We start from the raw sequence: 21,191 nt of genomic DNA on the forward strand, positions 1-21,191 counted from the left end.
TGCCCAGGATAAGCTATTCCTGGCTTTTGCCACCTCATCAGCAAAATAAAATACATTGTCTTCAGATATTCTGATCCATCATCCCACACAATGAGGAATCTAGTGGAAATGCCCAGCATTTCACAAACCTCCATTATATTTCAAAAGAATAAATGTACAGGAAATAAGGGTAACTCATCTGGTTTCTGATGTGAATGTGTGTTTCAAAGCAAAAGCTATTTCAGCTGTCAGCCTTCTTGGGACAGATGTATTTACTCAGCTGCAGAAGGAGTACTGTGTCACCAAACATCAAAAAATGGTGGGAGTTTAAATTTCAACACAACAGGAATAATTTACCTCCTGAACAACAAGCTACTGCTACAAGTACCTGGCAGGAATAAAAAATGAACACAGTTTTCTCTCAGTGTTATGAAAACGACATAGGAGGGCCTTTCCAAGCCTATTTCACAAGAGCAGCAGCACAGCAAACCCACTCACCTCTCCAGGAGACCATTGCTAACAACGCACGATGACACAAATATATTCAGCTTCCAATGAAGCAGGAAGCAGTCCGTCCTGGCTGCTTCTCCACCACATTAAACGCACTAACATGGCTTTTATCAAGTATTATTTTTCTTCCCTCTTTATGTTGCGTTCTCAAGCACTCCTGCAACTTGCCTAAATTTTGTTTTGAGTGCAAACTTTAAGTTAAGCTGGATTTGAGCACTGAATGGGGGCTTTCAATGTCTTAATGAACAAGCAGCCTGTGAAGGGCTTGTTTATTGCGGGGGCTGGCTGCTGCTCTGCTTAAGCAACTGGCAGATGACAATAAAATGTAAACTAGGAGAGGATTCTTTTTCTTACTTGTCAAAGAGATTACAGCTAGCAAAGCGCTCCACAAGAATGAAGGACTTGGAGGATCGGGGCCTCCATGTTAACTTTGGCCATATGGGACTTACAGAAAGTTTTTGTGTTTATTTTCCCTTGCTACTGTCACGTCGGTGCACACGAGGTCAGCGAAGGCTCAGAGTGGCTCTAGCCCCACGCAGCCGCAGCCCCTTCCCGAGCCGCTCCGGCGACTCGGAGCGGTGACCGCAGCCGGGCAGTGCCCTGCTGGGACAGCCCCAGCTCCCGTGGGCAGCCGGCTCCTCTGGCAAAGCCCAGCTCGCTCGGGCTCTCCCGCCGCCGGGGAACGCGCTTTCCTGCGGGGAGGCGATGCCACTCTGCCCTCCGACACACACCCGCGTCCCTCGGCCGGCCATCGCCACCTACTGCTCGTACGGCAAAACTTTAACACAACAGCAGCGGGGAGCACGGCTTCCCACTAGAGACCACGGTGCATGGCGGGGCTCGGCACCGCCGCCTCGTACGGGCTTTTCCCCGCTGTCGTACAGTGGGAGCAGCCCCCGGGAGCAGGTCACTGAGCTTTTCAGGGAAAGCCCGTGCGGACGCGCCTCTCGTGCGTTACCGCAGGGACAAACAAAGCCCCGGGCGCTCCTCCGGGCGCTGCCCCGGTGCCCCGGGCTGAGGGCGGGCTGAGGGCGGGGCGGGAGCGGGGGCGCCCCCCGGCGGGGCGGGGCGGCCGCGCATGCGCAGTGCGGCGGTGCGATGGCGTTGGCGCGCGCGGAGCGCACGGCGGGGCTGGCGCGCGACGTGCTGGAGCGGACGCGGCGGCGCGCGCGGGGCGCGGCCCCGGTGAGTGCCGTGCGCGCACCCGCGGACACACACACACACAGATAGAGATATAGATAGAGACACAGCCCTGCAGGTACACGGAGATACAGCTCCGTACGGACCGCGGGCCCGCCCGGACACACCGCCGTGCCCCGCTTCCTGCCCCGCCCGGTGCCCCCGAGACTGCCCCGAGGCCCCCGGCTCTAAGCGACGGGTGTGACCCGAATGTCTCTCGTTGCAGGACCAAGACGGGGAACGCCTCGATGCAGCGTTCGCTTCGATTATGAGGCTGATGAGAGGAGTCTCTAAGGAATGCGAGGTGAGGGGTCAGCCCCGGAGCGGTGCAAAGGGGAATTCATGATGTGCCTGCCAGAGGCCTCACTGCTTTTCCTGCAAAAACTAGGTTTCAGGTTTGCTTTATGGCAAGGGTTCAGCCAGTGACGGCCGAGATGCACTTGGGGCACTCAGCATCATGTGGCAGGGTACATCTCACCGGTGTGCAGTGCCCAGCTGAGCTGCTACCCCCAGTGGGTAAACACCACTATCCGCATTTTCTAGAGACCGTAGCAGCACAGATTTTAGCAGAAGGTTTCTCTGTTTCTTGGTGGAAAGTCCGTGTGGTTAGATAGAAACGCCCGGTTAAATCACAAAATACATTGTGTCACAAGGTATGGAATGTTTCCACTGCTCCAAAGTATCTCTGCTGGGAAATGGCCTTGTGACATAGTAACCTTTTGTTGTCACCAGGAGAGAGCCACTCATGCTGGCTGATACCCTGTTCTGGGTGGTGGAAATAAGGGAGAGTTTGAATCTCGAGTGAAGAGATGCTTTGTGTCCTGCGTTTGTTTTGAATTTAGAGTTAATCCCCCTTCCCCCAGTGTTGCTGTTGTGATTTAACCCCACCAGCAGCTAAGTACCATAGAGCTCACTCCGTCCCTGCCCACCTCCCCTGGCAGGATGGGGAGGAGAATATGGAGAAAATAAAACTCACGGGTTGAGATAAAACAATTTATTAATTGAAACGAAGTAAGATATTATAATACCAATGATAATAACAGTAATAATTGCAATGAAAAGGGGAGAGAGGAATAAAATCCAAGAACAGCTAATGTACAATACAGCTGCTCACCACTCACTGACCAGTGCTCTGCTGGTCCCCAAACAGCAGTCAGCCCCTCAGACAACTCTCCCTGTTTATATGCATGACATTCAATGGTATGGAATTTCCTTATGGCTAGTTTGGGTTAGCTGTCATAGCCCTGCTCCCTCCCAGCTTTTTGTGCACCTTTCTACTGGCAGAGCATGAGAAAAGTCCTTGATTCAGGGTGAGCACTACTCAGCAGTAACCAAAACATCCATTTGTTATTGACACTATACTCCTGCTAAATCCAAAACACAGCACTGTGCCAACTACTAGGAGGAAAACTTGCTCTATGCCAGACAAAACCAGGTCAGACTGGATTTGGGATGCTGCTGGGTAAGGAGCATGGGCTCAGTTGTTGGTGATGAGTAGAAATGGAGAAGTGTAGAGAGACACAGCTGCACTGCTCTCGTGCTGGCTCTGGCTGGAGGTGTCACTGCTCTGCTGTGTGGGCAGACTGGGAGCCAACCTCTGCCAGCCCATCCTTGTGAGCACAGCCCTCCAGCCCAGCTACTGCACTGAACTCTGAGAATCCCACTGCAGTTTGTGCCCTTCGGGATCTGTTATCCTAACACAGCAGGGAGCTCGCTGCCCGCAGGGCTAATGCAGAGCCTAAGTCTGCAATTAAATTAGAGAAAACAGTAGTTCAGCACAGCAAGTGATTAGCTCTTAAGCAACTCCTTTATAATTTCAAAGCACCACATCCACAGTAACCAGTTAATCCTAAAACAGCTGTGGCAGAAACAAAGTATAGCGAGACTCATCCTGATCAGTGACTTGCCAGTGCTAAGTTCAGAGCTGGGCTCTATGATCCTAAGGGTGTTTTCCAACCTAAATTATTCTTTGGGTCTATCTTGTTAAGAGTATTAAAGTAGGAACAAGCAGTGGATGACTTCCACATTTATGCATCAGCCAAGAGAGAACTGCTTCAGTCATTTCTGTGGAGAAGAAGAGTCATAAAAGGGGTGAATTGTCAGACCCATAAATTACAAAAGTTTACAAAGTGCAAATAAAAATCCACAGCTGAACACAACCATTTAGGCACTTGAATGCAAACAATTAAACTTTTAGTTTAAGATGAGATGTTTGGGGTCACTAAGAGATCAAAATTTACCCATTTCTCACCAAAAGTTGGATTTCATTTCTTTGCTGTGTGCCATCATGTAAAAGAGATGCTCTGTGAAGCATTATGCACCAGGTCAGAGCATTTGATATATGTTGTAGCTTCACAAAAACTGCAATACAAGCAACCAGATCTGTGGATTTGTGCATAAAGTCAAGGAATAATGCACAGCAGTAGATTTGGAAATAAGAATTGCTATTTGCCTTATTTTTGTTACATTTAGTCTTGACAGTCAAGGACAAGAAAATCATCAGTGAAATAAGAGAGAGTTTTGATCTTTTTGGTCCCTGTGATGAAAAAGGCAACCTTGAGAGAAGTTCTGTGGTGACAACAGATGGCAGCAGAACTGTATTCAAGAGTTTAATTTGCAGTGGGGAAGATGCCAGTACGTCTGCAGAGGAACCAGAAGGTGGCTGCTGTGTGCTTAAATACACTTCTCAAAACTACTGTAAAAATGGTACCAGCCTTGGAGACATTTCAGCTTCTTTACTGGCTCATTTTTCAGTATTAACTTATTCTGCTTTTAGAGCACTGCTGCTGCACCTGCTCTGCAGAATCCATCCTCACTGACTTGTACACATGTCCTCTTAAGGACCCATAAACTATTCTTCCACCAGGGCTTTTCTTGACCAGGATGATCAGGCAGGCATTTCCAGAGTATTCCTTCTGCCATTTTCATCAATTCAGCTCTGAGGAGTCAGAATCCCTGCCCTACATATTGTGTCAGGAAACAGGCATCTAAAATCAAACCCCTCTGATGGAGTCCTGTAGCAGAAGGTGGCAGTTGGAGATAGAGGCATTGTTTTCACCCTCACAGAGAACAAACCCACCAATTAGTACACAGCATCAGTATCTGTGTAGTTCTACTTTCAATTGTAAATCTGCAGTAGCTGCAAGTATGGTTTGATACCTCCCACATGATATTTTCTGTTTCTGTTGCTGTCCAGAACTACTATGGTGCTATGGCAGTCACCAAGTGCAAAGAGAATGAAATCAAACACTTCTGCAAATACCATGGCAAGTCAGTAGAAAGAACTATGGATTCCACAGAAGAAGAGGTAAGTGGGTACTTCTGGTTTTGATGAAAGGTCATTCCTTCCCTTGCTTTGGGGCATTTGTTATCCACCTGATGTCTGTGACACTCACACTCATGAATGTAGGTTGACCTTATGGACATAAAACCACCTGGACTGATCCAAGCGTGCGTTGGGTTGGGGGAGGGCAGAGTCACTCCTTGTGGCACCAATCAGTGTCCTGTCCATCCTTTTGTGGAGGGGAAAATTGCAGGCAGCTAAAGCATCCCCTCTCTTCTCCTGGATTTGCCTGGTGTGTTGGATCATTAGAAAATAATAATCTTTTTCTTTCCAGAGGACTGAAGGTGCTGTAGAACCCAGCCGAGCTCAAACTTGCCGGCAAAGTGTAAGTGTATAGAATACTTTGGTTTTAAGTGGAGGTATTTGCAAGCATTTCTTTTATCATTTTGAATCAAGCTGGTTAAAACTTGTGACAGATCTGGAGACCTTGATTGATGGCGCAGAAGATTAACCAATGGTGCATTCACAATCATAATATATGTGACTACATAATATAATATATGTGCCTATAATATAGGCAGTCAAATGGGCATTCAGAGACTAGCACAATTAGTTAAAAAACAGGTTGTGGCACTCTTGCACTTGGCCCTCCCACAAGACTCCTGTTCCTCAAGGAGAAGAAAACTGTTTTTATTTTTCAGTCTAACACCTCAGCAAATCAATTTCAGGAGCTTCTAAGCCACAAAAGCACTGAAGCACTGAATCTGTAGCACAGTATAAATTAGTGAGAGCACCCTTGGTATAAGGAATGGGAATTCCCAGGTTTTTGTTCAGAACTGTCTAGGTTGGTAAAATTCAGTTCTGTAAAAAGCAAATTACAGCACAGTGATTACTTCCATTGATGGAAACATTAGCTGAAATACTTTGAGTATGGCACTTGCTAATTTTTCTACTGACAGAAACATTACATAGTTTTGTTCACATTGCCTTCTATATATTTGGAAAAGTCTTAGTACATTTATATAGCAGCTGAAATGTAATTCTTTTACCCAAACATAGTTTTTTTGGGGGAAATACAAGATAACTAACCAATAACTTACCTTCTTTTTTTAAATTAAAGCCCAAAAGACCTATCAAAGACTTCTACATTGAAGTTTCTCCTGGCATCTATTCTGTCACAGCAATCTCAGAAGACACAGCACAAACGCACGTAATAGATGTCAATGCGGGACAAAGTATTGATTTAACTTTTGTTTTGTGATATTTTTTATTTCCTGGCAATAGCAGGAATAAAACATGAGGCTTTTTTTAATGCATGTACTGAACTATAAATATCTTTTTCTTGCTAGCACTTTAATAGTAACTTCCTCTTTGGGACTCCATTTTTATGGCCTGTATATTTGTTTTCTACTTAATGCAATTATATGCCCACTTTGTACACTGAATTTTATAAATATTTGTACATTGTGTGCCTTTTAAATCTAATTATGTGACTGTGCAATTCCAGATTCTTCTGCTCTAAACAATTAAAGATGCAATCAGTGAAATAAAATACATGATCAAGCCTTTATGATGACAGCTTATTTATTATCCTCAGAGAGAAGCCCCATGTCACAGTGTTGGCCAGAGAGAACATGATCCATGTGGTATGAATATGAGTGTACATTAGCTTCTGTAGGCTGCACTGATTTTAGAGCAGCTGGCTCACAAGCCACTCTCCCATCTGTACTTTTGCTAGTCTGCTGAAGAAATGAAATGCAAATGAAATTCACTACCTAGAACCTCAACTCAGAAATGTGCTGAAATATGTGTCAAGTGTTCAGTCTAGCCATGTGACATAGTGATTCGAGTTCTGTCTCTGCAGGCTTTGCAGACCATGCTAAACCCCTCTTCTGAGGGCTGTGGGGTGCCCTAAATTATCCAATTTACTGCTGAGCAACTGCACACTGCAGCTTATGGCCAAGTTCATATGCTTTAAGCATGAGCAGTCCCACTAACAAAACTCCCTGGATGCTTAACTTGCCCAAAGGACCAGATTCCACATTTAGAATTAGTGATGTGATCTATACAGATCTGTCATCTTTTTGTGGCTGATGGTACTAAGGTTTCAGTTCATTTTCTTCATCAGAATATAAAAATCAGTGGCTTCAATGCTAATCATTTTGTTGTTTGTATCTACAGCAGCAGGTCCTTTAGCCTCTGGCTACTTTTGCTTGTGCTTTAATCTCCTAAAAAATTCTTTAAGCTGTCAGCTTGTATTGTTTCTCCATTTCTCCTGGCTTTCTACAAACAGAAACTGCTGAATTTCTGAATTTCCTCTGGCTCACTCCAGAGGACTGTAGACAAGTGGGAGTTTTACTGGACTCTTGCTATGCATCTGTTCAGGCTTTTAATGCTCTTACTAGTTTCTCTGATCTCTCCAGAATTTATTGTAGCACTATGGAATAAAGAATGAGGATGTTCAAGTTTGATGTGGGTGAAAGTAGAGTTTCTCACATATTAAAATTATATAGTCACCCATAAAGATATTCTACTGAGACAGTACCTAAATCAGAACTTGCTTTGTTTAAAAAATATAACATTGATATAGTAGAAGCAGTTTACCTGAAATTTCAGCCCCTGAACTTGATCAGTGGCACATGTACTGAATTCTGGTTGATCATGTCTCTCTCTGCTTTGTTGCAAGTGAGCTCTGACAGGGACTATAACATCAGGTTTGTCATCTCCAGCACAAGTCGCTTTACATTTATCATTCAACGCTGCTTTATAGCTTTCTTTTTCTGATGCTGCAAAACCTTCTTCCTGGAGGACAGAAAACAAATCCCTCAGAACTCTGATCTAAAAAAAAGCATCACTATCTTTGCTAACTGCTGCTTTGCTAGCTGTACCTCTGCCTCACATAGCTTTAATAATGGCCTATTTTCTGTGCTAGTACAAACTTTACTGCTGAAACATACAATTGGACAGCAAGACCAAAGCATTTTCAGAAGCTGTTAGGCTTTGATTAAAAACTTTTCTGCTTCAGAAGTCAGGAGGATTTTGTTGACTGCAGTGAGGGGACATCAGCCCCCCAGAGAGTACCTCTGGGAAGCCTGTCCTCTAACTCCACTTGTTTGCTGCAAGCCATTTCTGATGCAGCCTGTATCATGTGATAAAACTGCTTCTGCTATCTCAGAGTAGCAATGGATCTTCTGGGTTTAAAATCACCAAGGGCTATTTTACAGGAGCAAAATTCTGTCATTATCCCTGTGTTACCACATTGCATCCACTGCTGTGATTCATGCTGCTGCTTTGGGGCTGGGATGAAACAATTCTGTTTTCTTATTACTTTTACCAAAAGGCAACTCATGTCACTTCAGTGCACAGCTCTGACACTGCTAACATAGAGCAAGCCTGCCTGGAGCTCCATACTGGCCTGAAAATTCCTAGGAAATCTATTACAAAGGTGTGTAGTTATGTAACTATGATGATTTAAACAATAAAGTAGAACATAAATAGAAAGTAGGAATCATACAGCTGATAAGTTGGCATCTGCTTTAAATGAATGAGTACAATTGAGAGAATGCAAGATGCATTCCTGTATATTCTCTGTACACCAAGACATGTTATTAATGGATTCATCTCTAAACAGGCAAGTTTAGAACATTCCAAGTTTTACTTTGCAGTCAGCTCACAGTAGCAAGAGCCTAAAGGTACAGAGAAGCTAATATTTGATTTCATGTATATAATTTATTAATTGTACCCTGATGCTCCAGTGCACAGCACTGTTTCTGTTGATCCTGACATTCTCTTTCATCTTTCCCTTCTTCCCACAAGTTGTTTTCTTCCTCATTTCTGTGTTTGCTTTTTTTAGCATTCATGTTCTGATTTTTTTTTCAAGTTTTCCTAAAGCAAGAGGGAAACCAGGCCTAAAAAACAAGGTAGTGTTGTTTCTAGTCGTGACAGTTTGCTTACTCTGTATCCCCCAGCTTCACAGCAGGAATCTGCTGTTTAAACTGGTTGCCTCTAGTGCAGAAGGGAAGAAACTCAGCAAAGACTGTTTACCAAAGAACCTGCTTTTATCTCTCAGAGGCAGAGATTGTGACTATCACAATTTGATGGCAGAGCTCAGCACCTTTCCATGGATTTAACACAGGACTTAATTGGCTAGATGTCAATGATCATTTGGCAGGTTTCTGAACTGAAACCTGCATTGTTGAATGCTCACATGGCTACTGACAATTGTTTCCATATTACCGAAGTAGCTTCAGCCTCTCCTTAAGGCTTGGGGATTTTTGTTTTGGTTTCATTAGTGGAGAACTTTCCTACCTATCATAAAATTGGTGGATGGCCTTAGGAAGCAATTAAGTTACAAACAACGTCTTTTTCTTGCTAGGTTCCAAACCATTTACAACAATATTTTTTCCATTCAAACAAACCTCCTACTTATATAACTACAGCATTAATACAGATTACCTTACCCTCAATGATGGCTTGAAGTCTTGGTCTCTTCTGATTTCTTTCAGTGTGAGTTGCCCTCTGGGAGTCTGCCTGATGTTTTCAAACATTGCATTCTGCTGAGTTGGGGCCACACTGGATGTGTCCCCAGTGGAGATGGCTTTGGGCCCCAGCTGGCCCTTTGTACACGTGCTGCTACAACTTCCTGATCCTGGGAAGCAGTAAAATTGTATCTAAGAGTGAAACTAGAACTGAAATGGAGAAATACTCAGTTCAGAAGACAGAAAAATGTACTTTAAGCCTGAAAGGAATTCTTTCAGGTTATTCTGAATGGATGAGCAATGCAGGTTAATGAAGATGTTAGCATCATAAAAGGCATAGGTAACTGACAGGAAAGTGAGAGGAATAGCTGTGCTTCCAAATGAAATTAATTGTTCTGCAGTTTTCCATGGGATAAGTGACCAAAAGAGCCAGATGAAGCAGCAGAAACATTGGGGAGAAAGAATTGTATCAGAGTCTGATATGCAAATTTACAGTATTAATATCAATAACCTGCAGGCAAAATGACTGCTCCTGGCCAGAAGACTTTTGGTTTTGTTCCCTCTGACATCTGCTTCCCTATGGGGCTGTTTGAAGGTACCTGAATTACTGGAAAGGGACTTGTGGTGGCTTCTTTTCCAGTATTTCCCCTCAGGTTTTGCAGAATTTTTCAGTCTGGGCTTTTCAAGACAGTTGGAGCCTGTGTTACCAGCACTGTCCCCCACGGTACTCTTAGTGGGGGATGGCTTCAGATCCCACTCTGAATCAGAAGAGGGAGAGGATGTTGCCACAGCTGCAGCTTTTGCTTGTTCTGTGCCCTTCAATTCTAGAAGGCCTGGAGGGAGCTCGCTGCTGGACTCTGCCTCTTCAGCTTTGCCCTGAAAGAGCAGAGGCCTGGAGGGAAGAGGCCACCAGGCACCGGCACAGGGATGGCAGCAGCAGATGCACCTTCCCCAGGCTGATGAACAGCAGATAGCACCAGCACAGCAGTGGTGGAAATGTGGCCAGCAGGCAGAGCAGAGCAAGCAGGGCTTGGCAAGGCTACATACAGCACAAACAGGAATCAGGGCAGGCTTAGGACTGCGGGGGAAAATACAAAAGTTAGTGTCCTGGTTCAGTTTGGGCTTCACCCTGCTGGTGAAGGGCATGTGGATCATCTCCACAATCCTCTCCCACAGGCTAGGAGGGATCCACAGAGCCACACCACAGGGGAGTTTCACTTGCTTGTCATTCCAGAACTGGACCATAATTTCTTCATCTTCTGAGGCTGTTAAGAGAAAAAGTAAGCAGCCTTAAGCAGCTGGCCTGCATGGGCAATGCACACAGACAGATCAAGCTTTGCAGCTTTCTGCACCTTCTACTCCAGTCAAGAGGCAGGATTAACTCTTGCTCATCTCTTAACACCTCACCACAGTGTCACAGAGGTGAGTGGGCAGCCTGGGCACCATCACTAAAACAACATCTTTCCTTCTGGCAGCATATTTCCTCCCAGTTTGTCATCAGATGAACAAGAAAACGACGACAGTAATTTTTTTTTGTTGCTGCCAAAGTTAGCAGTACTGCTCTGAGAATAGTATTTTGGAAAGTCAGTGGAGCTTGACTGTCAGACACAGGATAAATGAATGAGCTGTTGAAATCTCCTACGTCTGGGTGACAAAATCACCCCCAGATGTACCATTTGGTACAAATGTGAGCATTTAAGCTCAGATGAATGCTTCCTGGAAGTTGTCTCACTCGTATCTGTCATGAAATGGCCACACTCCTGCACATGGCAGACACAGCCTTGTCCCAGCTATACCCATGGATACAGATGATGACATTTTTATGGGTCACAACTTCCTTAGGGTCACACTGGTGAGGTTACACACAGATATTCATCAACTCCTGCAAGCTTGGAGCAGCACTAAGCTGTAGTCTGTGCGCTGTTATTTCTCTGGCAGCAGCACCCTGACAAGAGTTTATCCTGACAGCCTCACAGCCAGAGAACAAGAGGAGGAAGAGAGCAGCACTTTTGTTACCTTGTAAAGGATCCCTTGTCTCAATGCCTCTGAGGACAGTTCCTGGGCCATACCTGGCCCCATCTGGCTCCCAGGGTGCCAGCACTCTGTCTCCAGGGAGCAAGGAGTGCTTCATCCCATTCACATATTCCAGGATGTCATCCTTTGCTGTTTTTTGCACACACACTGGATGCCTTCCACGTGACACAATTGGTTTGGCAAACTCTACCAAGAACATGTCTCTTTCACTCTGTTACCGGGAAAAAAATAACAATTCCACTGAAAAACAGTCCATAATGTGCCAGGTAATGCAACTTTTACTAGGAGCCATCCTGTGCCTATAGGCAAAACAAGCCTGAACAGCAGCTAGAGTGTGTGGTATTAGTTCAGCATCGAGACAGCCCCAAAAACCTCCATGAGGCTCACCTGAAAGCAAGATGAGTGAAGCATATGTTCAGATTCACTGCCACTAGGATCTGTATTTTCTTTCCCAAGAGAAAAAGCTACAGACAAGTGTATTTCACAAACCATGCTGTGTGTGCCAAGGAACAAGGGACACTGAAGCCATTCAGACCAGTTCTTCAGTCATGCCCACACCCTCATTGCACATAACACTAGCTCTGCCTCTTGGGGGTTGGTTGGGAATTTTTATTTTCTTTTATATTAAGGCCTGTCAAGAGGCTTTCCATCAACAATGAGAAGAGGTACTTCCCTGTTCTTGAGAAAGAACAGGCTCTTTTTTGTGTTAAGTTTGAAGTGCTAACAAACCAATGAATTAAAGTTTTCACTAACCTTTCTGGAAAGACCCTGAGCCCTTGGTCTGTGGCTGGACATGTGTACACAAAACACAAACTCTTTTTCTGTGCTGTTGATGGCTCTGTGTCTATACACAACAGCAGCCCCTACACTGCTCGCAGCAGCACTCAGGCTGGCTGAGCCTGGCTCAGTGCCCAGAGCAGCACAAGGCTGCTCAAGCACCTGCTGTCCTGGTGATCTGTTCTCTAATCTCATCAGCTGAACCAAAAACTGCTACACTCAACTCAGGTGGTGTGAGGACTGCTCCTATGTGAGGACATCCCCCCAGCTACCACACAGCAGCCATCACTCACCTCTATCTCCTCTTTTACTGTACCACGGTAATAAAATCCATCTTGCCCCCCTCTAGCCAGCACAGGCACGTTGCTGTCTGTGCCCCTTGACTGCTCCAGTCTCTTCCATGCTGGGCCAGGGAAGGGAAGGCAGTGGCTGATCCACTGGCACCTAGAAGAAAAGAAAATGGGTCAGCCCTGAAAGAAGTAGATTCTTTAGGTCATGAAAAAAAATAATCTTGTAAGATTTAAGATCTGGAACACTCCACCTCATTTTGTAGCACTCCCACAGGCCAAATACTGTGGGAAGAAACAGAAAACTTGCTTGTGCCGGGATAATTCCTTGATCTTGGGAAAAACACATCAGTGCCTGCTTTTAGTCAGCTTTCTTTGCTTTGGGGTTTACAGGAAATGAGCCAGGAGCATGCTGAAATCTTGGGCCAGCATTACTTGTACCAGCCCCTTTGCTGTTTACCTGGCAAGACAATGGAACCCTTTGGATCAGGAGAAAAGATCCATCTGCAGCACCGAGCACAGCGTAGGTGCACTCCAGAGTGCTGGAGCTGTTTACCCTGGAGCATTCAGGGAACAGCAAAGCAGAGAAGTAAACAACAAAGCTGCTGGTTGATGACAGGTTCTAGTTCAAAACTGGGAAAATAATCCCCTGTCACAAAGCATTAGAAACATTTCATGGAAGATGACTGCTAATGCAAGATGCTTTTATTTATCCCAACAATAGTAAAGGAATGTTTCTTTGATAGGAGGCTTACTCAGGCTTTGCTCTTCATAATCTCCAAGGCAGCAAATAACTTCAGTTAATACATTTAAAAAACTGCCAGTGCAGGGGTGGGAAAGCTCAAACAATGATCGAGATGCTAATTTATTAATCTGACACACCAGCCTGGTTTATCCTGTGAGATACCATGGAAAAAAACAAATCCCAGACTTAAACAGGAACTAGATTTTACCTCTGGGGGGTGAGGGGCTCAGCAATCCAGGCAGGATACACAACAAAAGAGCTCCTGCAGCAGGGGTTAACTGTGGATACGACAGTGGAACATGAAAACTTGTCCAAAGCTGGCTTCACACTGCAATACCTGCGACCCCTGGGCAGAGACCCTTCCAAATGAGCCATACTTGGACAAGTTGTTGCTTGCAGGACTCAGTTGTGATCTGTTGGAAGAAAAGAGACAATGTACTGGCATTTCTAACACAAGCAAGTGCTGTCCAGTGCGTCTCAAGAACTCAGTCATTTTGATTAATTGCTTATTTTTGTTTAAAAACACTGAATTCAAAATATTCAAACTACCATTTGGTCAGATGAACTCACATCACTGACTTCAGTGATCTTCACCCACCCAAGTCCTAAACTGGCAAAAGGGCAGAAACACCCAAGGAAACTATAAATGCTGTAAAAATCCCTATGAAAATAATAACTTTCAATTCCCTCCAATATTTGTTTCCCTTTACAACACCCAGCTCTCTTTTCTTATACCTACATTCTTCCTTTAAAGCTTTCTTGTACACAGACCCAGCCAAACCTTGCCTGTTTTACAAGCTGAGACAGAAATTACAGCTGAAGTTGACAAGCTGAATAAACGTGACAGGTTTTGAACTTGATGTTAGATTACATTTCCCTGTTATTTATTTATAGTGATGCATTAAGAGGAAATATTTTGATCTTTCAGCTGTCCTGTCATGTTTTATTAACAGTAGGATTATGGCTTGCAATGAGAAAGAATGAGATGCTCAGATGTGACAAGTGATAACTACTCAGAGGCTGTCACAGCAAGATCAATGATGTGATGCTATCTCTGGTAATTCAAAAGATGTAGTAGACAAGCTTCCATTAATTCTTTTTCTTTTTAAATATTGCTTAGAAACACTTACGATAAAATTTGCATGGAAATTCAGCAACCTATAAAATTTAAGTGCCTAATTTATTTTACAGAATGCAGTTTAAGCACTCATGTTTAGATGATGTTTTGTCTCTTATCTAAGAAATATGACCTGGAAGTCTCTTTTTATGGAGACTCACAGATAGACACATAATTTCAGAAAACTAGCACAGCAAACCCAGCAAGAAGAGTGGATTAACTGCTGCAAAATTCATTTTTAAGTCAGAAAATCAGCATAATATATTCACTTATTTCAGAACTGCACAAACTCTGTTATAAACCAGAACAAGATGGAATCAGTAATAGTTTGCAAAGAAAGGCAATTATCACCTCTACATTAAAGCACATTTTAACACCATTCAGCTCAGAGTAGGGCCCCCTGTTTCTACACAAAACAGTGCAGTGACAAAGGCAATTGTGCTGCTTTTTCTGGATAACCCCAACTACTCTGGCAACAACAGTACTTTAGACTCACCAGCTATTGGTAACAACACACCCAGTCAATTTGGATTTCATCTGAATGCAGAAATCTCACCCTTTTGCCTGTTGGATACAGGGAGCCTTTTGCTGCCAGTGTTTCTCAGTTGCTATGGAGGTTGCCACAGCTGATACTCCCAGGACTGGACATCCTGACCTTACTGGTTAAAACCCAGCAGAACATGACTTCAGAGAGGACTTCATTTGACTGGCACACATTTGCTCAATTTTCAATTCCCCATGGATCCACTGCACTGCAGGACTGCAGGAGCAGGGAGGCATTTTAAGAGAGCTCAGCATCCTCTAGGCTTCTGCCTATGATTGCAGGGCAAAAAACAGCATCAAAGTTACAGTTCAGATTCAGGAAAAATCTAAAAAGCTTACCACCACAGGGTGTGACAAATGAATAGGTTTTAAATGTGCACAGAAAGGTTGAAGCTGACACAAATCAAGGTCAAATCACTTTACAATTTTCTCCTTACACAGTAAGGGAGAAGGATTAATGTGCCTATCTTACAAAGTGCCTATCAAAAATATGTCATATTATAATGCAGAAATCTACCTGTTAACCTCTGCTGAGATGCCTAATTTTCACATCCTCCTTAAAAGAAAGGCAAAGGGTTGACATTTGTTAATTTGTTGTTTGGTTTGTTTGTATGTGGTTTTTTTAGGGGGGGGAGGAGGTGCTTGGAATACTTAATTGCCTATTTTAAAGCATGTTTCAATTAACTGCCATAAAAAAATGTAACAGGATGAGAGACTGCAGTTAGGGAGAAGGATACATCACTTGGGAAGTCTGTAACTATTTTTTGGTACATTTTCTACATGCTCTCATTCTGTCAGCAGAATTATTTAGTATCAATGATTCCCTTACACAGAGTAAACATATAAGACACTTGATCGGTTATGAGCTAAACTCTCTTCATCACCTTCATACAGTTCTATTTTATAACACTTAACTGACACCATCAGTAGCACAGAGGAAGAGACAGGGACACTGGGGAAGACCACTCCAGACCTCAACTATTACCAAAGTCCCAAAAAATTTATATTGCAGTATTATTTTTATGTCAATGGCCAAAACTGTGCCAGCCATCTTTATACTGCGTATTATGTAAGCAGTTCTAGTAATTTCTAAGGGCACTGACATCTGTACAAGAATCCAATTTTCAATAGAAATTATGCAATGCCAAAAGTTTTCAATGTGATTAAAATATTCACTAATAAGAAAATTATGGAACAGCTCTTCCTGTGCTCAGTAACTGAGCTTCAGAGAGCTCCTGCCCTACTCTATTTTTCTTCATTTTAAACTGAATTATCCTTTCTTTTGGCATCTAACAACACTCCTTGGAACCTTTAAACAGGCATTTTAAAAGAAACACTGGCAATTAGACTCAATATTTTAAGAAAGTGCGTGTGAGAGTAAACCAATAACACTACAGAAAATTAGAAGAATCTCAGTCACGTAAGTAGAAAGATTTTATTTTGAAGTATGCAGGTTGTGATGAGACATACAGTTACTTCACACATATAGGTGTTACATTTTTAGCTTGGTGACAAATTTAGAAATGCATTCTGATTTTCATGAATTAACTTAGGTCATTCAGCTGAGATTTTCCCAGTTGTCTCTCTCATATCCGAGTGTAGTTACTATCTGCAACGTTAAAGCTCTTGTGTGGGCTGATTCTGACGTGTGCCACGATCTGCTCCTAAGAAGTGCCAGCAACACACACGTCATTAACACAGTGGCTACTACATTCCCAGACAGGATAACTTCGGAACGCTCTAGATCGTCTTCAAGAACTGGGTTTGTTTGTTAGTGGCTTTAGGAGCCTGCTTGGGCTCTGTGACACCTTTTCCTGCCACCACAGAGTCAGTGCACAGCACAGACTGCAGGTAGCTAATGTATTTTATAGCAGCACGGAGGGTCTCCACTTTGCTGAGCCGTTTCTCCAAGTATTCCTTGGGCAGGTGGTGCCTCAGCTTGGCGTAGCCTTCATTGACACACTTAACACGCTGCCTTTCCCTCTCATTCCTCTTCCTGATGAAAGCTGACCCATAGGAGTACTCACTCTTGTGGAGACTAGAATGGGGCATTTGGTAGGGAAAAGGACAGGGCTCACTGTAGAAGGTCTCAGTAATGAGATGCTCCGACATGAAAGGAAGGAATGACAAATCTTCGGACAAAGGGACCTGGTTTGGTGCTTCTGGGTACACGTGAAACGTGACCAGTGGGTCTGCACAGAAAGGCCTTGCCAGCTGGATGTGCTGAGCCTCAGCACAGATGAGGTTACAGTAGCTTTTGCCATCCATCAGGTTCTGCATCTAGCCTGCAAACACATAATTACAGAACACTTTCAACAAGTCACACTGAACACTATAAAAAACTCACCTGGACTTACTAACACGTGGCCTTGCTGACATTTACCAGAAGAGATTTTTAATGCATTTGTGATATTTTAGAATGATGTTGGAAGATCAGGTAGAACAAGACAACATCCCATTTGCAAAGTACAAGAAGGTGCAAGTCAGTCACACTGATTAAATTAATACACAACAGGTATTAACACAAAGCCACTAAAGTCTCCTAAAGGAAAGAGAAAGCAGTCTCCTTTCACCTCAGCTTTAGAAATTAAGAGACTCTACCTATATGTATTCCACATAGGTCTAGCTTGCTCCAAATCCACCAAAACTTACATGTCTACAGACAACAAATAAAGCAGGCCAATATCTGAGACATTCTCCCCACCCCCTTCCCCTCCCTGAAAAAAACTAAATTTACAATTCCAGTAAAAGACTCCTTATTCATACTGAAGAGACTTCAAAGACAAATTATTTTTCTCTAGTCACTTGATGTCACATTCAATATATCATCTTAACAAAACAGAAAACTTGTGCAGAGAACGGATCTCAATCTTAATTCCATGTCTGCCAGGTATTACATCCCCTCATACAAAGATTTACAGGAAGTTTAGAGAGATGAGAGAATTTCTACTCTATCTAGCATCTCTTTGGGTCTTCACATTCCTTCTCCATTCACCTGCAGATTAAACACAGACATGAAATACTAAAATCAATCCTACTGCTAGAGGGTTATGAAATAAACAGTTTATTGCAGGAAAAACCCATGTCCTAGTAATACGAAGAAGGGATGGCACACAGTTGTTGGGGCCCTGCTGGAAAACCTGTAAGTCAGACTGGCCTACCCTCACACCCTCTCTTCAGAGCGGCATTGCAGCAGGTGTAACTACTCAAACCCCCCTGATATGTTTATTATAAAGATACTCTTGCAGTGGTTTATAAGAAACCACATTATAGTGCCTTCCCTATTATCATTATTCAATCAGCTAAACATCAGCCTAAGAGCTGAGAATGTAATGACTGTTACCTAATAGCTTCTTTAAATACATTGAAATAACCGGTTAATTTTTAAAGAAACACTGTAAGCCACCCTTAAAGCTTGCAACCAATACTTGCCTACACAGAATTGATCCAAAAATGCTCTTACCATCCACTTGTACATCCATACCTTGCTGTCTAAAGCACTTAGGTTCTATTGCATGCTCTAAAATGGAAACCATACCTGAACATTAAACTAGGCTACTAGAAACTGCTGGATTCCACACTCACAGAAATTTGGCAAAAGCTTCAAATGTTCAAGTGTTCCAATCACAGTTCCATAATGTAAATCTTCACAAAGATATGGGGATAATGTGATGTTTTCTAATGACTTCATACCTTCCACATTTATACAGAGAATATTACTCGGTATGGACCTGTTCTCACAACATATTCTATGAAAATGCAGAGTTGTCTCTTTTTCTAAAGGACATAGATTTCACAACAGAAATCCTGTGAGTGAAGAATCCATTTATAGCTGTTAGGTATGAGTGGAGGTTCCATGCATCTTAAACAGGTACTTCTGTAGATAGGCTAAAAGCATGAACACAAATACATTTCACATTAATATGCATGCAAAAAATTCAGAGGTGAATATACACTCCTCATAAATTGAAAATAGTAGACAGTCAACTTCCCCTTTTCTACTTATACAAGTTGGGTTATTGCCTAAAAACTTCCTGCTGCTAACAACTTAAAAACACTGAGGAAGAAGAGTCTGCTACATAGCAAGAAAGAAATTATGGCACAACATCACTCCAGAGCAAGAAACCAAAACCGACACAAGCCCCTCAAGAAGAGATATTTGCAGTATCTAACACTTCTGCTCTGTAACAATGTTATATAGAACAGTTACCTGTTGCCTCAACGCCTGCACAAAGTGCAAAATGCAAGTGATAGGAACATTTTCCTGTTAGACTAGAGACTCACCAATCTTCAGATGAAAGTAAAATCCAGGGAAACAAGATGTGCTGTCATAAGAGTGATGAACACCTGAAAATACCTGAGTGATATTAAAAAAAAACAACAAGAAGTTAATGTTCCATTTTTCTTACACCTTATTAAATAGGAGATCACATTAAACAGGATTCATTAAAAAGCCATGAAAACACTGTTAGTAAATGGTAGGTAGAAGTGATTTACAAGAACATTGATATGCAGTGAAGATCTGTGGCTAGATACAGCAACATGCAAGTCTCCTACCTGAATTATGTAGCTTGTTCCACTGAGTCAATGACTGCTGCAATTTATAGTCAATTGACAACATGCAAAGTAGCTTACAGTTAGATCTGCTCATTTCTGGTTGGGTTTTTCCACCCACACCACAGCTATGATGGCAACAAAACTCGGCATTAAGGGCTAGAAATTTTGAAACTGCTATTGAACACATCCAGATTATCTGAAAAAGTAACCAAGAATGTGGATTGTACACTTCCTGTTTGCCTCCTGTTGCAGAGTACTACAGTATAGTAATGAAAATACAAACCAGTATTTTAACTTATTGGCATTTTGTACTCTAATGTCTAAATATAACAATTGGCTAGAATTTAGGCAAATATTCAACATCAAGGCATAAGCAAACTAGTTTCCACAAATTCATTTTAAACACAGAAAAACAGCATTCATTTAGAAATTTGTGATGGATTTGTCCCCACTACAGGTGAGGACACATAGCTTAAAATGCCTTTGCATTTAATCATTACATATGTAATTTTGGGAAATTCTTTTAGTGCTCAGTGTAACATCACATAAAAGGTGAATATATATATAAGAAGAGAAGATTTGAAAACAGTGAGTCAACAGTAGCAACACAGGCTTTGCTTAAAAAGAGAAACAGTGTGGAATCTACTACACAATGTATACATGCACATGTAGATGCTACATACCTTTGTATATTAGTTGTCCAATTGCACAGCTGCAAAAACATAGGACACCTATCCTCAAAATTCCCACATTTTACAGGATTGACCCTTAAGACTATCTCATGGTTTGGCCCTTCTAGCTATCAAAGTATAACCACACAAAAAAATCCAAACCCAAGCCACTTTAGCTTAAAACTGTAAGACACTGTAAGATCAGAAATACTTTTACTAGCAGAAGATGTACATACATTCAGTCCTGTTTCTTGGGACTGTCATGCATCAAGGGAAGAAAGCTTCACCTCCTGCTGCCCCTATGTGGGCCCCAGTGCTGTATCCAACATCCCCCTTCCCATGCCAGGGTCAGGCCTTGTGGGAAAGGCAGCTACAATGTAGAACAAGTCCCAGGACTGGCAGACAAGGAGATATTCAACAATCAAGGCATGCATCCCACAAACAGGTTGCATTCTTTTTCTTTAGTGGGCCCTAAGTACATCAGTGTCATAATCAGTAATCAAACAGCACTAATTAAACAACTTCACACTTATCAGGGCGATGTTGAACACAAAAACTGAACCCAAGCCTGAATTTATTTTTCTTGACCTGTCAATCTTTGTGACATTTTTTTTTTTTTGAGTTTAAAGCAAGAATCCTGTGAATCTACCAATTCACTACCTGCTTTAAATCCAGGTTAACTCAGTTTTGCAAGTCTACAGGACTGACATGAAAATGAAGCTCTGTATCTGTCATTCCCCCATGCATGGACTAAACAAGCCAAAACTGCTTCCAGAAACAGAGTATTCTTCTTCCATGTACCACCTCCTTCCACACCAGAACTCAGAACTGTCACACAATAATGCAACTACATATGCACAGCTACATCTGAGTCATGGCTTTAAAACTTCTTTCAATTACCAATTTGATGAGCCTTTCTTCACCTAATCACTGAACAAGTGCATATTTCTACTCTGAAGCGTTTTCAGAGGAGTACTTTTATAGATGGAATTTATATGCAGCATAATGAGGGAGAAAAATGATGACAAACT

General features: G+C 42.7%; 3 protein-coding genes across 5 annotated transcripts; 1 reads left to right on the forward strand and 2 right to left on the reverse strand.

Moving 5' to 3' along the window:
• The first annotated feature begins 1,777 nt into the window (after positions 1–1,777).
• AKIP1 (A-kinase interacting protein 1) lies at positions 1,778–6,519 on the forward strand. The gene is made up of 4 exons (XM_033063696.2): positions 1,778–1,972; positions 4,865–4,975; positions 5,286–5,336; positions 6,072–6,519. Exons 1-4 carry the CDS (start codon positions 1,937–1,939, stop codon positions 6,210–6,212), a joined length of 339 nt encoding a protein of 112 aa, XP_032919587.1. The 5' UTR covers positions 1,778–1,936; the 3' UTR covers positions 6,213–6,519.
• On the reverse strand, positions 2,648–15,198 carry C6H11orf16 (chromosome 6 C11orf16 homolog). 3 transcript variants are annotated; one of them, XM_033063695.1, is made up of 8 exons: positions 14,886–15,198; positions 13,481–13,685; positions 12,534–12,684; positions 11,446–11,674; positions 10,029–10,694; positions 9,412–9,599; positions 7,556–7,753; positions 2,648–3,732 (listed from the first exon to the last, which is right to left on the reverse strand). In XM_033063695.1, exons 2-8 carry the CDS (start codon positions 13,645–13,647, stop codon positions 3,727–3,729), a joined length of 1,605 nt encoding a protein of 534 aa, XP_032919586.1. In that variant the 5' UTR covers positions 13,648–13,685; positions 14,886–15,198; the 3' UTR covers positions 2,648–3,726. The 3 variants fall into 3 exon arrangements, with proteins under 3 accessions (XP_032919586.1, XP_032919584.1, XP_032919583.1); XM_033063693.1 differs by lacking the exon at positions 2,648–3,732 and adding an exon at positions 5,347–5,812; XM_033063692.1 differs by lacking the exon at positions 2,648–3,732 and having other exon boundaries at positions 6,611–7,753.
• Positions 15,199–16,342: 1,144 nt separating this feature from the next.
• On the reverse strand, positions 16,343–21,112 carry ASCL3 (achaete-scute family bHLH transcription factor 3). The gene is made up of 2 exons (XM_033063614.1): positions 19,217–21,112; positions 16,343–17,217 (listed from the first exon to the last, which is right to left on the reverse strand). Exon 2 carries the CDS (start codon positions 17,210–17,212, stop codon positions 16,673–16,675), a length of 540 nt encoding a protein of 179 aa, XP_032919505.1. The 5' UTR covers positions 17,213–17,217; positions 19,217–21,112; the 3' UTR covers positions 16,343–16,672.
• Between the last annotated feature and the right edge of the window lie 79 nt (positions 21,113–21,191).

Source organism: Catharus ustulatus, chromosome 6 (genome assembly GCF_009819885.2).
Source record: "Catharus ustulatus isolate bCatUst1 chromosome 6, bCatUst1.pri.v2, whole genome shotgun sequence".
Lineage (NCBI taxonomy): Eukaryota > Metazoa > Chordata > Aves > Passeriformes > Turdidae > Catharus > Catharus ustulatus.

Coding starts and splice junctions, on each gene's coding strand:
- AKIP1 (XM_033063696.2), top strand. CDS start 1,937: ATGAGGCTGATGAGAGGAGTCTCTAAGGAATGCGAG. Junction 1,973..4,864: donor GAGTCTCTAAGGAATGCGAG/GTGAGGGGTCAG, acceptor GTTGCTGTCCAG/AACTACTATGGTGCTATGGC. Junction 5,337..6,071: donor CTCAAACTTGCCGGCAAAGT/GTAAGTGTATAG, acceptor TTTAAATTAAAG/CCCAAAAGACCTATCAAAGA.
- C6H11orf16 (XM_033063692.1), bottom strand. CDS start 13,647: ATGGCTCATTTGGAAGGGTCTCTGCCCAGGGGTCGCAGGTATTGCAGT. Junction 9,600..10,028: donor GTCCCTTTCCAGTAATTCAG/GTACCTTCAAAC, acceptor ACTGCTTCCCAG/GATCAGGAAGTTGTAGCAGC. Junction 7,754..9,411: donor ACTTCAAGCCATCATTGAGG/GTAAGGTAATCT, acceptor TCTGTCCTCCAG/GAAGAAGGTTTTGCAGCATC.
- ASCL3 (XM_033063614.1), bottom strand. CDS start 17,212: ATGCAGAACCTGATGGATGGCAAAAGCTACTGTAACCTCATCTGTGCT.